General features: G+C 47.6%; 1 protein-coding gene across 1 annotated transcript in view; it reads left to right on the top strand.

Moving 5' to 3' along the window:
- Rftn1 (raftlin, lipid raft linker 1) overlaps positions 1 to 16,175 on the top strand; it is a 188,229-nt gene that overhangs the window by 105,975 nt on the left and 66,079 nt on the right. Inside the window, exon 4 of the mRNA XM_051204191.1 lies at positions 2,422 to 2,530. Coding sequence (XP_051060148.1) covers positions 2,422 to 2,530 — 109 coding nt within the window. The remainder of the gene's footprint in view (positions 1 to 2,421; positions 2,531 to 16,175) is intronic.

Genomic DNA, 16,175 nt, shown 5'->3' on the forward strand with positions numbered 1-16,175 from the left:
GGCCAGCGATTCCCAGGGATGCTCCTGACTCTGCCTCCCGGTGTGGGGATTATAAACCCAGCCAAACCTGAATTTTTACAAGGGTTTTGAACAGAGCTCATGGCCAATCCTCAGGCTTGTATGACACAGCCTTTGAGGACTAAATATTTCTTAGGGCTCTCTTCCCCATCTTAGTCTTTGCTATTAGAAATGTCACATATGACAGTATATCCTGACCAAATTCCATTCCAGGATCTGGACCTTGTTGTCTTAGTTTTTCCAGGGGAAGAAGTAAGAACATGACTAAATTTTGTGACCAAGCATTGGAATAAGATGGCCTGCTTCTGAGCCAGTTAACTGTGAGAATTAGTTTATTCCAGACGGATTGGTTCAAAGTCAGCGTACTCTTTCACGTCTCAACATTGTGCTACCCCAGAAATATGCTACAGGAAACAGTCAAATAAAAATAACCAGTTGACGTTTGCTTAATGAACCACAGTCTCACACCTGGGGAACACCAACTCCTCCTTAATTTTTTTCTCCTTTAAATTTTATGTAAATCATACCCACATGGTTGATAGACTCACAAATTGCTTTTCACAGTATGTAGAAAACTTGAAGATTCATTTTTAAACTATCATAACAAATAGGCATTTATATGTACTATACTGTTTGCTATGTGTGTGTGTGAGAGAGAGAGAGAATGTGTTCTGTTTGTGTGTGTGTGTGTGTGTGTGAGCATGTATATGGTATGTGATAGTATGTGTAGTATGTGTATGAGATGTTTATGTGAGTCTGTGTGATATGTGGGTTGTGTTTGGTGTGTGTATGTACGTGTGTATGTGTATATACAGTATGTGTGTGTGGTATTTGGTGTGTGTGTGTGTATACAGTGTGTGATAATAAGTGTGTGTGGTATTTGGTGTGTGTGTGTGTTTGTGTATGTGTGCGCGTGTTTGGGTACAAAGGGTACTCTTTAGGTATTTTATGGCTGGGCCTTTGGTAGAGCAGCCTCATCATGTCCAGGAAGGCCATCTCCCTCCCCAGCTGGTGCAGAGTGTTTGGCATGTGGTAGGTACCCTGTGGCCAGCCACTTAAGATAGATAGCATATTGTATGGATCCTTCATGTACCTCATGTTGCCTTAGGCCTGCTGGGTCTAGGAAATCCCTTCCACTTCTGACAATGCCGTTTCCATGGATTCCCCAGGCTTGTCGCTACAGCGAAGTCCGCAGAGGAACGACCGTGAATGAGTGGAGTCTGCCTCTGGTGGCCATTTGCTCATGCTGTTGTTGATGGCCCAGCTGTGTAGAGTGTCAGGGTGGGTCTGTGTGGGGGAGCAGCCAACTCAGCCATCAGTGGGTGGGGTGGACCAGGCACGATAGCAAGCCTCTATAGTCATGCCAAAACCCAAGGCTTGTGTGTCTAACCACCCCTCTCCAGAATGTCTGCGCATAGTTGCCTCATAGTCTTTTTAATAAGAGAGAGAGAGTGTGTGTGTGTGTGTGTGTGTGTGTGTGTGTGTGTGTGCGTGCTCTTGTACACATGTAAGTCAGAAGACAATTTGTGGGAGTCTGTTTCCCCCTTCTGCCATATTTTTTCTCTGAGCCATCTCACTGGCCCAACACAGATTGTCTTTGCTTTGTCTTTCATATTGGTAGAGTTTTTCCAGCCCCTTCTCTATAGGGTTGAGCCCTTTAAAGGCCTTACATGTTAATTTTCTAAGTGATACGTGAATATTATTTTCTTTGTTAAAAAATGAAAACTTCAGAATTACAGCTAAAATCACTTTTAATCACCCTCACACAGCTGCCCCAAGTCCCTGTCCCCAGAGGCCTCTCCATCCAGAGGCCACGGCTGTGACTGCCTGTGTGTCTCTTGCTAACTCTTTTCTTAGTAGATGGAAAAACCAAGGGGAGGATATTGCCCTCGAGCCCCCTCCACCCAAACATCATTTTATGTTGCCACATCGTCTCTACCTATCATTCTGTAATGTCTTATTCAGAGACCAGCTCTAAGTGGAACCCTTATCTGCCTCTCTCCTCCTTATCCCCTTCATCCCTTCTCTCCTTCCCTTCTTCCTCGTCATTCTTTCTCTCTCTGTCCTTGCTTTGAGATCCCAGGTTGGCTGCAAAGTCTCAACCCTCCTGGGTTAGCCTCCCAAGTGCTGATGCTGAGAATGTGCTCAACCTGCTCGGAGATCTTTCAGTGGCATGGAGATACATTCATACACATATGCACACACACACACACGCACGCACGCACGCACGCACGCATGCATGCACGCACGTACGCACATGCATGTCTAGTTATTTACCATAAACCACTGTTCAGCAGTGCTATTTTGTCAGTTGCATTCATGAAAGATTTGGGGATTTCATTAATCTGTGATTCTTTTTATAAAAGAAGGCTGCAGAATTTCACTCTTTGTTTCTCGCTTCAGGTCTCAGAAGGCTGAGCTTCACAATGAAGGCTACATCTTGGAACTGGATGACTGCTCGTCCTTAGAACACCTGGCAGCCCAGAAGCTCATCCCAGAGTTCATTAAGAAGGTGAGTACCACAACGAGAGAAGAGGAAAGGGCTCTCAGAGCATCCTCATAAGTGGGAAGACTGGAGAGCAGGAAGAGGGGACAGCCACATCACAGAGGACAGCTGGGGATGGCTCTTCTGCCCAGGCTGGGGCGATCTCCTGCCTTGTCTTGTAGGGCTGGAGTGGAATCCCAGCTCTCAGCAGAGACTGCTGAAGGGACACAGTGAAGTAGTGCGGTTGTCCTTTAAGGGTGTTTGTTTTCTTCTATCATTTTGCCTTCAACATTTGTTGAACATTCAGTCTCCCAGGCTCTGCGATCAACCATTCACACTGGAATGAGCTAGGTCAGATGAGCTCTAAGATTCAGATCCAGCATCCTGGGGGTTTCTACTCTAGTAAAATATAGATGATTATTTAGAAGTGGAGGTGGTTTTGTCTGTGTTTACACATGTGTAGATGCAAGAACAATGTTTTTCTGAATTATGTAAATGTCATATATCAGTAGGGCCATCTTCTTTACAAATAATACCCTAATAAATTTGAATAAGGGCATCCTAGAGGCTGAGATCACTTGATGACCTGAAGCATGGGGGACATGTGATTGCCACACAGTTGCTTGGGGTAACTGAGGGGTGTGTGGTGAAGTTGTCAGAGAGAGAGGCTCTATATGCCATCTCCAGTGTGCTCATTTGAAAGCTAATCATAGGTGCCTTGGCTCTAACCAGACCAGACCACTCTGGGGTAGACCCATTGCATCAGATGTCCAGGAAGCAGTACCCTGCTTTGTGGGATGCTTAGCTACTGTGTGTCCTCAATGCAACATCTGTAACATCTGTATAGAGTCTAAGTCCTGGAGGGCATCAGCCATATTTCATCTAATTTTTAATTTCCCCTCTTCTAGCATTCTTTCTGCCCACTCATTATAAAAGTATGTGGGTGTATAAGACCACTGTCTAAGCATTTATTCAATGATTGGTTATAATTGACACCTGCTCATTCTGTATGTTGAATACAATAAAAACCCTGGACCTTGTTGATAGTTAATGACTCCTGGGGGGAGAGGGAGCCGGATTTTTGTTTTTGTTGTTGCTCTTTGCCATTCATGTAGACTGACTTGAAGGCATGCTCTGGCTCCCATGGCTGGCCGTCATTACTGGAGATCTATGTCATTACTTATGCCAAGTCTATTTGTCTTCAGATAAGATGGTAATTGGCCCGTTTGTCCTTAGCCTGCTGTGTGACGTAAGCTCATAGCTTCTGTGCATATTAGAGTCAAGTTTAAACCAAGCAGATTGTCCCCTTTAAGAACAATGTCTCAACATTATTTTCCCACCAAATGTTTTAAATTAGTGGAAGCTTTGGCTAGAAAATGTGACTGGGGGGGACTAGACTCTAGGAAAATGAAGTCATATTCTCTGTATCACATAGAAGTTTCTGAGGGCTGTCTTCTTCCCGTAGTGGTCCTTGTACGGGACTCAAGAGAGCTGTGTAAAGATGACCCTTCCCTTCCATGGCCCCTTGAAGTTGTCTGAGTGCTTTTCTGGTGTGCTTAAATCTGGGTTGTTGCATTCCGTTTCCCCCTCTCACATCCTGCAGCGCGCCAGCCAACTGGCTAGTACACACATGATTAACTGTGGACCACAGAGTCTGGAGTGGCTTAGCAAGACCGTTTCCAAGGCCCAGAGCCAAGTGGGCAAAGGAGACTGTGGGAATGACAGGGTCCCCTGAGCGCCCTTCCCAGGGGTACATCCGGGCTGTCTGTGAGGCCCTCTGACAGACACATCCTGTTCCCAAAGGAGGTCAAGCCTTACACGAAGGACCTGAGTGTCCATTCATAAGAACGTTCAGACCTCGTTACCCTCTCTGGACCTTTTGGGAGAACGAGAGGAGCAGGGGCCAGGATGGCACCCAAAATATTGGCCAGCTTGAAAGTGGCGGCTCGGGAGGCTGGGGCCGGTGCTGCAGCTTCCTCTTGTCCTAAGTGAGCAGTGCTTCACAAGTGTACACAAGTGTTGCTGGCATACGTGCATAAATGAGCATTGAGTGTGCGCAGCTCTTTGAAGCCTTCGGGGTCATGTCCTCTGATCCAGTCCCTGAGCTGGCAGGGTGGTGGCCTTGCCTGGACCTGGGACTGCTGGAAGGTGTCACAGAGGAGCCAGGCGCCCTTGGGAAAGCTCTTGACAGGACTGCTGTTCCTGTGGGGACAAGAGTGTGAAAAGCTCCAAGGCCAGGTCCTGCCTCCAGCATGGGGTGGATGCCCAGGGACCAGGTTCTCTCCTTCACGGAGAAGGACCTTTTGATGACATGGAAAAGACTTTCCAGTTCAGTCAGGTTTCTGATGAGGATTCTGGGAATGGCAGGGAGCCTCAGAGCAGGAGTAGACAAACAGCTGGATGTAGTGCTGGGTCACAGCGGATCTGGAATTCCAGCGCCCAGGAGGCAAAGGCAGGACGTTCACCGTGAGGCTGTCTCAGTGGTAGAGCATTTGCCCAGCATGTGCAAGACCCTGGACCTGGCTCCCGGCACCACAAGAAGAGAGAGAGAGAGACCAGTGTCCCACCTCCTCTCTCTCTCTCTCTCTCTCTCTCTCTCTCTCTCTCTCTCTCTCTCTCTCTCTCCCTCACAGCCCATTTCTGTGGATCCATAGCTTTAAGAGGTAGACAGGTGTGGCCGTTATTCCCAGCTTCCCTGGGTAAGAGCTCCTTCATCGTGCCTGTAGGAGCTGCCACTTTCCTTTCCCTGAGCAGGTGACTTTCCGTCAGACTTACTGTCTGCTGAGGGAGCCTGAGGCTTCCAGGACCATTCATGAACTAGGCATGTGTTGCACTGAGTAAAAACAAAACTGTGGGAGAGACCAGGGCAGCCTGGGCTCTGCCCAGTGGAAGAGAACACGTGATCAGACATTCATTGGACTACTTTTGACAAAGGACCCTGCCAGTGCCTTGCTCAGGGGAAAACCTGACAGTTTTGAAGATCTGGGCAACCCAGGACTGGCGCTTTGCCTGTGGGAAAGAGGTGACTCAGTATTTACTTCCTAGGGGCTTGTTGAATATTCAGAGTCTCCTCCTACAAGCAAAGCCAGAGTCGAATTGTATTTTCTTAAAGACTTATTTTATGTGTCTGTGCCTGTGCACTGTGTGTATGCCCTGAATGGCCAGATAAGGTGTCTGGCCTCTTGGAACTAGAGTTCCAGGTAATTGTGAGCTGCCAGATGTGAGACCTGGAATTCTCTTATGGTTTTTGTTCTCAACTTGACACAAACCTAGAGACACCCAGGAAGAGGGAACCTCAGTTGAGGAATTTTCTAGATCAGGTTAGTCTGTGGCCCTGTCTGTGAGGAATTTTCTTAGTTGTTAATTGATGTAGGAGGGACGAGCCCATGATTGGCAGTGCCATCCCTAGGCAGGTGGCCTGGGCTGTATAAAATATAGTTGAACAAGCCAGAGGATGCCACCCAGTAAGCAGATTTGTCCTATGGTTCCCATGTCTGCTCATAGTTGAGTTCGGTCTTGACATCCTTCAATAATGAACTATAATCAGGACATGTAGGCCAAATAAACACATGCCTCCCCAAGCTGTTTTTGGTCATGGTGTGTGTCACAGCAACAGAAAGTAAACAAAACAAAAATCAATTCCGGTCCGGGTAAAAAGCAGCAGGGACTCCTAAGCACCCAGCCTCCTGTCCAGGTTGGAGTCCGACTTTAACTGGCACATGAGTGAACAAGTTCTGTTAGAAAGGCTTCCCTGCCCTGACCGCACTCCGTTTTGTCCTCAAACCACGAGAACTGTGGCAAACTGGGGGGGGGGGTTCAGAGTTTACAGGAAGAGAGAGAGAGAGAAATGGAATCCTTTCCCACCCAGCCTCCTCTGTGGCTCTGACCTCCTGCTATTTTTATTGGCCGTGACTTCCCTGTTCTGTCCAGAGGTCACTGTAGTCCCTTGGTACCCACAGGAGGGGAGGAGGTCATGAGCTTGCTCATTCCTCCAGAAGGGGATCCATCCCCATCTTCCTGTGCATGGTGCAGTATTGGCGAGTCCGAGCTCACCCTGTCTCCTTGGGGGCCTACTGGATGGCAGTGGAGGAGTCCTGGGGTTCGCTCTCATCCCACAGAGCCTGCAGTCTGACTGGGGACACCGTGTCAGAAAGAGCGAGAGGTGAGGGCAAAGCAGGGAGGGAGAGGGGAGTCTTTCTGGAGAGGTCAGATTCTCTGGGACCAGCCCAGACAACAGAGAATGACATCTGTGCTGCCACGGATCCGTACATCCTGGTTTCTGCTGAACAGTCATGAGCAGCAGGCGCCCAGTGTGAGCCATTGCCTCTGCAGACGCACATTGGCTCTTCCAGTTTTGAAGCCCGCCACTCCCTAGGGTCTCTGGCGAGCAATGGCGTTTACTCCCTCGGGGGTCTGCCCAGTAGAAATGACGGCGGAGCCCCCTATTTTTAAGTCTCTAATAGCCTTGTTAAAAAAAAAAGTGTGGGCCAGCAAGATGTCTCAGTGGGTAAAGGTGCTTGTCGCAAAGCCGGATGACCTGAGTTTGATCCCTTGGCGTTCACACTCTGGCTGTGGTGTGAGCGTGTGTGTGCATTCACTCACATGCACGATAAATGCTAAGAGTGAGATTCTTTTTTATTTTTTATATTTATTTTATTATAAATCATCTTATTATATATCAATCCCAGTCCCTGCTTCCTTCCTTCCTACCATGCCTGCCCCTGATCCCCCATCCCATCCCCCACCCAGTCCCCAGGGAGGGTGAGGCCTTCCAGGAGGGATCATCAAAATCTGTGAAGTCATTTGGAGTAGGGATCCCATCCCCCACCCAGTCCCCAGGGAGGGTGAGGCCTTCCAGGAGGGATCATCAAAATCTGTGAAGTCATTTGGAGTAGGGATCCCATCCCCCACCCAGTCCCCAGGGAGGGTGATGCCTTCCAGGAGGGATCATCAAAATCTGTGAAGTCATTTGGAGTAGGGACTACCCCCTCCCTCCTGCCTCTAGACTAAGGGAGTATCCCTCCATGGGGAATGTGCTCCCGAAGTCCTTTTGTGCACCAGGGACACATCCTGGTTCCACTGTCAGAGGTCCCTTAGACTGCCCAGGCCTCCTAACTGAGACCCACGTTCAGGGCGTCTGAGTCAGTATAGTCCTGGTTTCCCAGATATCAGTCTGGGGAAAAAAAGTGAGATTCTTTCAGTAATATGTTTCATGTCACAGTATTGCCAAATGTTGCCTTTCCAACAAATAGTGAGACCTTGTACATTCTTTTGTTTCAAACAAATGAACGCTTCAGAATCTGATGTCGTACATATTTCATGTCAGTTTAGATGCTACATTTTTAGGAACAATGAAATATCCCACAAAATACTATGTCTAGCAGAAAAATATTTTATCCTACTTCACCTCAATTAAATTAATAACTTAAAATTAAGTCGCAGTATTAGAATGTAGCTCCCTGTACCCTTGGCCACATCTATCATTGCTCCATAAATTGAGATGGATTATCTGTGGCTTTCAGTGTCTGTCATATAGGAGGTGAAGCTCAGAGCAGAGCAGAGCATACACATCCAGATAGAAAATAACAAAAGGAAGTTTACTGTTTTCCTCATGAAGAAACATTGGCTTTGGGTCACCTTTAACTTGAGGGTGTGGGTGCGACTGTCTGAGTGCGCACTCATGGTCACCAGAGGTGGGCGACATGGGTCTTCCTCTATGGCTCTCCACCCTACTTCTTGAGACAGGGGCCTCACTGAACCTGCACCTCACCATTTCATCCAGAATGGCTGCCCAGCAACCCCCATGATCCTCCTGTCTGGTCAGGAACTGCCGTCTCGTTGGAGGAAGTGTGTCACTATGGAGATGAGCATTGAGGTCTCCTATATGCATGCTCAAGATACTTCCAGGGTCTCCAATCACCTCCTGTTGCCTGTAATATGTAGGGCTCTCAGCTACTTCTCCAGCACTGAGTCTGCCTGCACACTGCCATGCCCCACCATGATGATAATGGACTGAACCTCAGAACTGTAAGCGAGCCACCCAAATTAAATGTTTCCCTTTGTAGGAGTTCTCATGATCATGGTGTCTCTTCGCAGCAGCAGAACACTGACTGAGACACCAGCACTGGGGTTCTGGGTGCACACCGCCATACCTGGCCTTTACATAGCTTCTGAAGAGCCAACCTTGGGCCATCATCTACGTGCAGCAATGGAGCCATCTCCCCAGCCCACAATTGGTTTTTTGAGTCAGGGTCTTGGTTTGTGGTTTTGGCTGGCCTCCAACTCTTGATGCCCCTGCCTCATCCTCTTAAATACTGGGATTACAGTATTAATTAAATGCCAACACATCCCGTGTAACACATAGCCTTTTAGTAATACATTGTCAACAACTACATATCTGGTTAATATTAGTCAGTAGCCTTGTCTTTTTTCCATGTTTACAGTTCATGAAGCGGCTTTACTGCGTCCCTTCAGTGCATCGTCGTGTTTTGTGACTTTGTCACCCAAGAGATTTCAGGGGCATCTAGTGCAGGCCCCACAGTCCTGCACGCTATCATCCACCTTGTTTGGGATCAGCATTCTTGCAGTTCACACACACGGCGGTCTAAGTCACATGTGTTTGTTCATTTAATAATCCCCTGATGTTTGTCCTCATCCTCTCATACATGATTTCGGAATCCCCATAAGGGACCGTGTGCTCCGTGCTGATCTTTGCAGGGAAGAAAGGGGAACTCCGTATTACTAAAGCTGATATAAATGTGGGGGAGTGCATGGGGAGTTAGCACAGACGAGCGAGCTGAGCTTGCCATGCTGTATGCCTGGAATTCCAGCCCTCGGAAGACGGAGGCCTGAGAGTCCTCCCAGGCCAGTCTTGGTTACATAGGGAGACTATATCTTTAAAAACGACAAACAAAACACTACAAAGCAAAGAAGCAAATAGAAAGAACACACCAGAACAGGGCCACCACCTGGAGCCCTTCCCCAGCCTTCCCTCCCAAGGCAGCCTCTAGCTACCACACCAGCATCTCTGCCTCTCTCTTCTGCTTGCTCCTTGCCTGGCAGTCGCCCAGGTCACTGTGGTTCCCTTAAATTTATGTAAGAAACTCATGCACTGCCTTTGTAAAAACTAGCTGGAGAGAGCTGCCTAGTATAGCCTTCCCTCACTGCTTTATGAATTTTATGCTGTAGGAATTTTTTAAACTTTTATTAAATGTAGTCTCATATGTGTTGTCTCTCAAACCACTTGAGTTAATTAATTTAACTCAAGCCTTCTTTGATTAATGTGTTCTTCCCCACAAGTGATTGGAGGTTCCAGTTCGGGTAGCGCAGAGCCCTTGTGCTATGAGACATGCTGGGAAGTCTGGTAGGTCAGAGAGGTCAGATTTTAGAGTCTCGGGTTAAAACCAGCCAGGTCTATGCAGGCTCAGGTGTGTGTGTGTGTGTGTGTGTGTGTGTGTGTGTGTGTGTGTGTGTATGTGTGTGCCAGGTCTATGCAGGCTCAGGTGTGTGTGTGTGTGTGTGTGTGTGTGTGTGTGTGTGGTCTATGCAGGCTCGGTTTTGTGTGTGTGTGTGTGTGTGTGATCTATGCAGGCTCGGTTTTGTGTGTGTGTGTGCCAGGTCTATGCAGGCTCAGGTGTGTGTGTGTGTGTGTGTGTGTGTGTGTGTGTGTGTGTGCCAGGTCTATGCAGGCTCGGTTGTGTGTGTGTGTGTGTGTGTGTGTGTGTGTGTTATGTAAATTGCCTTCTTGCTCAAGTTCTTTGGGCCAGCTTGTGAGAGTTACTCACAGGCTGGTTTATTAACTCTTGGCTGAGGTTGATTTTATGATACTTCTTTAATACCCAGTTGGCTGAGTCTTTTGTTTCTTTCAAATCTTTGCTCAAGTTCACCTTGCCGGCTCAGTTTACTCATATACGCAGGCTCTTGGGCTGGCCTTGAAGTCAGTACACCTATCTCTGCCTTCCACACACGGGGTTATAGGTGTGTGTGTGTGTGTGTGTGTGTGTGTGTGTGTGTGTGCGCGCGCGCACGCATTCACTTCCCCCCACCTCCGTTACTCAGAATGTAGTTGGTTGCATCAGGAATCAGTGCACAGACATTCATCTTGTTAGTAATAATTTGTAACACATCAAAAAAATTTAAAAGACGTGTACTATGCTTCTTATACTTGTTCCAATGACTCGTACTTCAAGACCGAGTCAGATTTTCCTGAAGAGGATCTCATGTACCAAGGTCTTCAAATGATGACAATCCCTGGGGGCATATGTAATGCATGCCTGCATGTGTGGAGCCTAGTGGATGATCTTGAGTGCTGTGTTCAATCACGGTCTGTCTCAGCCTGATCCCAGACAGGATTTCCCACTGAGCACCATCTCCAAAGATCTTCATCTCTGCTCCCCCTGCAAGCCCTGCCTGGGATTATAGATATGCAGTGTATACCCAAGTTTTACATGGTTGCTGGGGATTTGAACTCAGGTTCTCATGATTGTACAGCAAGCCCTCATACCCACTGAGCCCTAGCCCTACCCCTATTTTTTAATCTTTCACTGAACATTAATTGAATTATTAGGGAAACTGAACCAGCATCAGCAGAGGTATTTGGGGGAACACACAGTTCTGACAGGACAGGCGTCAAGGAGATACTGTATTTAGGAAACAGTTCCACTAAAACCAACATGGGCTAGAAGTAAATTAAAATATTAAAGATGTATTAAATGAGTCTCCTAGCTCTCCATTGCATGAGTATTAGTTACTTCCCCCCCCCCCCCGTGGTAAAAGGCCATGACCAATGCAGGCTATGGAAGGGAGGGTTTATCTGGGCTTACAGTTCCAGAGGGATAGGAGTCCATCATCGTCTCTGTGAGGAATTGTGGCAGATGACGGGGTGGTGGCTGCAACAGCCAAGAGCTCACATCTCAAGCCACAAGCAGCAACAGAGTGAGAACTTGGTATGTCTCATGGCTTTTGGAGCCCCAGAGCCTGTCTCTATTGACTTACTTCCTCAATCAAAGCCATGTCTCCCAAACAGCACCACAGGCTGGAGATCAAGTGTTCAAAGCTGAGCCCATGGGGGACACCTCATACAAACCACTATGTCATACCAATACAAAAGCCAGCCAACCGTCACTACCCACCACGACTCAATGCGCACTATTGTCTGCTTATAAATAAATAAATGAATGAATAAATAACATAAAAGAATGAATGATTTTGCCTCTTAAAAAAAATCATTCTCGTTTTAAAAATGGGATGAGGGTGGGCTTTCCCTCTGGAGTAAAAATGTCTCTAGAGCTATTAAAAACCCAAATTTATAAAACAGTACACAGATAGTAACGCTGGGCCTCCCAGGAAGGGCAGCGGGAGTGTGGGTAGATGCTTCTGTTTGTCCCGAAGGACAGCCCAGTCATTTGCGTTGTCCCTGAGTTCTGCGTGGATCTCTGTTGCTAGGGTGGCCATTGTGGCCTTTGACCCCATGCTCTCCCCTTTTGTTTGCTAGTCTCTCAATACTTTCCCATTTGGCTTCTTAGATACTTTGGCCGGAGCAGGAAACAGTTGAGGCCTCTTTCTCTCATCCTAGGCTCTTCTTTCACCGCCCTGTGGCCAAGCAGACATCTTCCTGGCATCCTCGTAGCCGGGGGGTGGGGGGGGCGTGTACAGTGTTGGGGGGGTGTAGGGGGAAGGCCTTCACCTGAACAAACTGTGGGGTACCACCCCACTCATTTCTTAGAGAGCAGCTTTCCTACCTCTGCTTACTCTAGTGCTTGGTTGCTTTTAACTTCTTATGTCCAATTAAGCATTCGTTCATCCATCCATCCATCCATTATTTCATTCATTCATTCATTTGAGACAGGTTCACACTCTGTGGCTCAGGCTTCCTGGAACTTACTTAGCAGATCTGGCTGGCTTTGAACTTGCAGTGATCCTCCTGCCTCCGGCCTCACTGCCTGTGTCTCTCTTCCCTGTGCGAACCGTGAGGTGTTCAGTGAGTGGGTGAAGTGGGGAGTGGCAGCCATGCATTTCCCAGGCTGGCAAGGCCAGGTGACACAGAAGAGCAGCAGGCGGACGGTGAGGACAGTGTCTTTGTCCTGTAACCACAGTCTCGCCACTCGGTGTTTGGGGTGACCCCTCCCTGGAAGCAACGGAGGAGGCTAGACGCCACAAGTCCCCCCTTGCTATTTTGCAGCAGGCTGGTTACCAAGTGGAGTTTGCTGTTGCCCCAGGGGGAGCGGAAGGTGATAGACACTCACCACTTCGTCAGTATATATGTGGGGTTTTGATAAGATGGGTCGAGTGTTGAGTGCTAATTATGTACCACTAGGGGATACACTGGGGAGCTGAGGGTTGCACACCCCTCTGTGAAGCTCCTGTCTGCCAGGCACTTGGAGTGAGTTGTGCAGCTGGGCTGTCTCCTCTTCCTGGTGACTTCATCTGGCAGGGGCTTCTGCTGCCTGCTGCTGTCCCCAGCACTAGACGAACACATTCTTGTTACTGTTGACTCTGGGGGTATTGAGAGCCATCGCAACAGGATTTCACCCCTGCAGAATATCTCCTTCCTTCCTTCTTTCCTCCCCCTCTCCCTCCCTCCCTCCTCTCTCCCTCTCTGCCTATTTTCCTTTCCATTTCTTGCCTTTAAGACAATTTCCATCATGAAGGGAGGAGCCCATTAGGATCCAGTCTGGTGGTACTGAAGATGGCCAGAGCGACCAGGTGGGTGTGGAGAAGAAGAGTAGGAGATATGTTTTCTGAAGCCAGCCAGCCTTCTCCAGAGGTAATCTGGGATTTTAGGCACAATTCTAGAATGTTCTCTTGATTTCTGTCAAAGAGATGTCTCCACTACTAACTTCTGTAGCCTTCATGGTCTCTGAGGTAAGCCCTTCATGGTCTCTGAGGTGAGGTCCTTCATGATCTCTGAGGTAAAGCCCTTCATGGTCTCTGAGGTGAGGTCCTTCATGGTCTCTGAGGTGAAAGCCCTTCATGGTCTCTGAGGTGACAGTGCCTAAGACTGCTGACAGTGTTAGTTCTATGATGCTCTGGTCTATCTAGTTTTTAAATTATCCCTCCTGTTGTCAGAGAGGTGGGGGTTGGGATAGTGACCTGCTGGCTCTTAGTGGTTTGTTTTTTTTTTTGTTGTTGTTGTTTGTTTGTTTTTTTAACGTATGTTTTTTCTTCATCTCCTCCTTAACTAACAGAAACCACCAGAATTCCATATATGGGTTATTATTATATTTTCCAGATATTTTTCTCCCCTCTTCCTTTTAATAATTTAAGGTTAAAATAAGCACTGCCTCCTGTCCCTATGACACAATAGATCTGTTGGGAAAAATATCTGAACTCGAGTCACTTTTGACGTCAGTGTTGGAAAGAATGAAAACTCGGGACGATTGTTAGTTTCTATGGGGTGGCCCTGTGATGTGTAGGAGGCCAGAGAGTCCACATCGTCCATTGCGATTCATGGGGCCGAGGGGTAAGAGAGCAGAATCAAAGCCCACTCACCCCACCTCTCACTTGAGTGGCAGCCTGCAGCTGTGACCCCACAATGCAAAGGTACCAGGAGATGGGGCGTGGGGGTAGCTTAGATGACGGGGCTGTTATTCTCAGGGTAAAAACGATTGTGAGGCAGCATATGGGATGTAGAAGTCATAATTAAACAATGTAAAGAGAGAAAGCCTTGAAAAGAAAATGTTCAAATATATTCCTGGTGGAAACTGTTTCGATGGAAATGGTGTCTGTCTGTTTGGTTGTTGTAGAAAGTTTATTTTCAGTGCCTTCCCGTTTTGAATACGAATAGTAGTGACTCTGACTTCTGAGACACTCCCCAGAGGGTGAAGGAAGCTTCTCTTTGCTGCCAGAGCCTGGAACGCCTCGTGACCCTTCCTTTCCTCTTGTGCCTGGGAAGATAGGTATAGTTCTACCATTCTGTCACTCTTGAATACTACAAGATCATCATTAATTCATGCTCTGCACATTGGCGACTTGTGATAAACAAGAAGCGGGACTGAGTTTGCCTGCAACTTTGCTGAGCCTATTAACACCGTAAGCTCGATGCAGTGTGCATTCATCTGAGGGGTAAGCTCGTTGCAGAGCAGTGTGCATTCATCTCAGGGGTACCCGTCTACATGTTTGGACACACCGTCACACACCAAGGCTCTGAGCCCTGCGGGTGGAGGATTCCGGAGTTTACTCAAAGGGGGGAGGGATGCTGGTGTCTGTCAGGGAGGAAGTAAGAGACACACAGAGAAGTCTATTACGTCTATTATTGTGTCTATTACCTGCCACCTAAGGATATTGGTTTACAACGACAATAATCATTTGGTCTGCACCGAAGTCTTCAAGTAGGGCAGAACTTGATAGAGGCTCCCTCTGGGTGGCGTGGTGGCCGGGGTCTCCCTTCAGGATGGCGTACTGTTGTGACTGGAAGTTGCATGCTAGTTCTTGGTTTCTGCCTACTAGGACTTCCTTAAATCGTGACAGCCAGTCTAAGAGAACAAGGTGGAAGTTCATGGGCTTCATCCCACCTGCCTCAGACACCATAGGGTCCTCCATCTCTCATGGAAGAAGCATCACGAACACCCACACAGACTCGTCAGGACATGCTGAAGACTGTCCCTTGGTGCAGGAGTGGAAGGGCCCTGGCTCACCCCCTGGGGTGGGACACATGATCGTGGTCACACACGGGTGCAGATGCAGTGAGTTCATACTCAGTCAGTGTACTAGGAGAGAACTCTGAGGCCATGCAGGGTCAAGTCGAATGCGTGGGAAAATAGAAACGAAGTTAAAAATGGAGTGTTCTAACAACTCCTGAGCAAGGGAGAAGACCTCACCCCGTGGATGAGTCCCCGAACTGGTTATCCAATTCCTAGTGGTCGTCCCTGGAGTGATAGACACACAAGCGACACTGGGTGGGCCCAGCAAGTTGTATTTATGTATCTATCGTTCACACAAATTGTGATGATGGCAATTAAAGGAAAAGGGCCAGGAACTGAAGTGGGGGCAGGAGAGGGGAACATGAAAGGTGGAGAGGCAGGATATTATGTAATTATATTTCACATTGAAATGTATATTAAAAAAATAAGTTGGGTACATTAATCTTTTAACTGTGTACATTTCCAGATCTCTCCTCCTTCACCAAACAATGTGTCATTACACAGAGGGATCTCTGTCTTCACGGTTTATAAAACTCAGTCTAGTCATCTTCATCTTCTACAAACCATCCCGTGTTCCCCAGGGTACTTATAGAGGAATAATGATGCATCCGTCAGCACTGTAGAATAGAAGCCAACTCCAAGTTCCTAGTTCTAACAGTGGCATTTTCCCTGGAACTTTGAAGCACAATTAAGGCCAGGTTGTGTTTTTGGTAGACTCAAGGGACTTTTTAAAAATAGTTTTATGGGGTTTTTGTTTGTTTGTTTGTTTGTTTGTTTTAAGCAAGGGTTAAACCAAGCACAATTGTGCCCAGTTGCAGCACCTCAACCCTTTGCTAAAGTGCCTTTCTGTATGTCATGGGAGCCTATGTAAATCAGGGAATGGGGGGTGCTGGATATGAAAGCAGAGAGGTGTCAAGGCAAACATCTGCCTCTGGTTACACTCTTAAAACTTACGTTTCCTTGCCTCACTCATTTGGCTGAGGTTTGAGTTCCACGACGACTTTGAAGATAGATTTCTAGAAAATTCTCTG

The sequence above is a fragment of the Phodopus roborovskii genome, unplaced genomic scaffold (assembly GCF_943737965.1).
Source record: "Phodopus roborovskii unplaced genomic scaffold, PHOROB, whole genome shotgun sequence".
Classification (NCBI taxonomy): domain Eukaryota; kingdom Metazoa; phylum Chordata; class Mammalia; order Rodentia; family Cricetidae; genus Phodopus; species Phodopus roborovskii.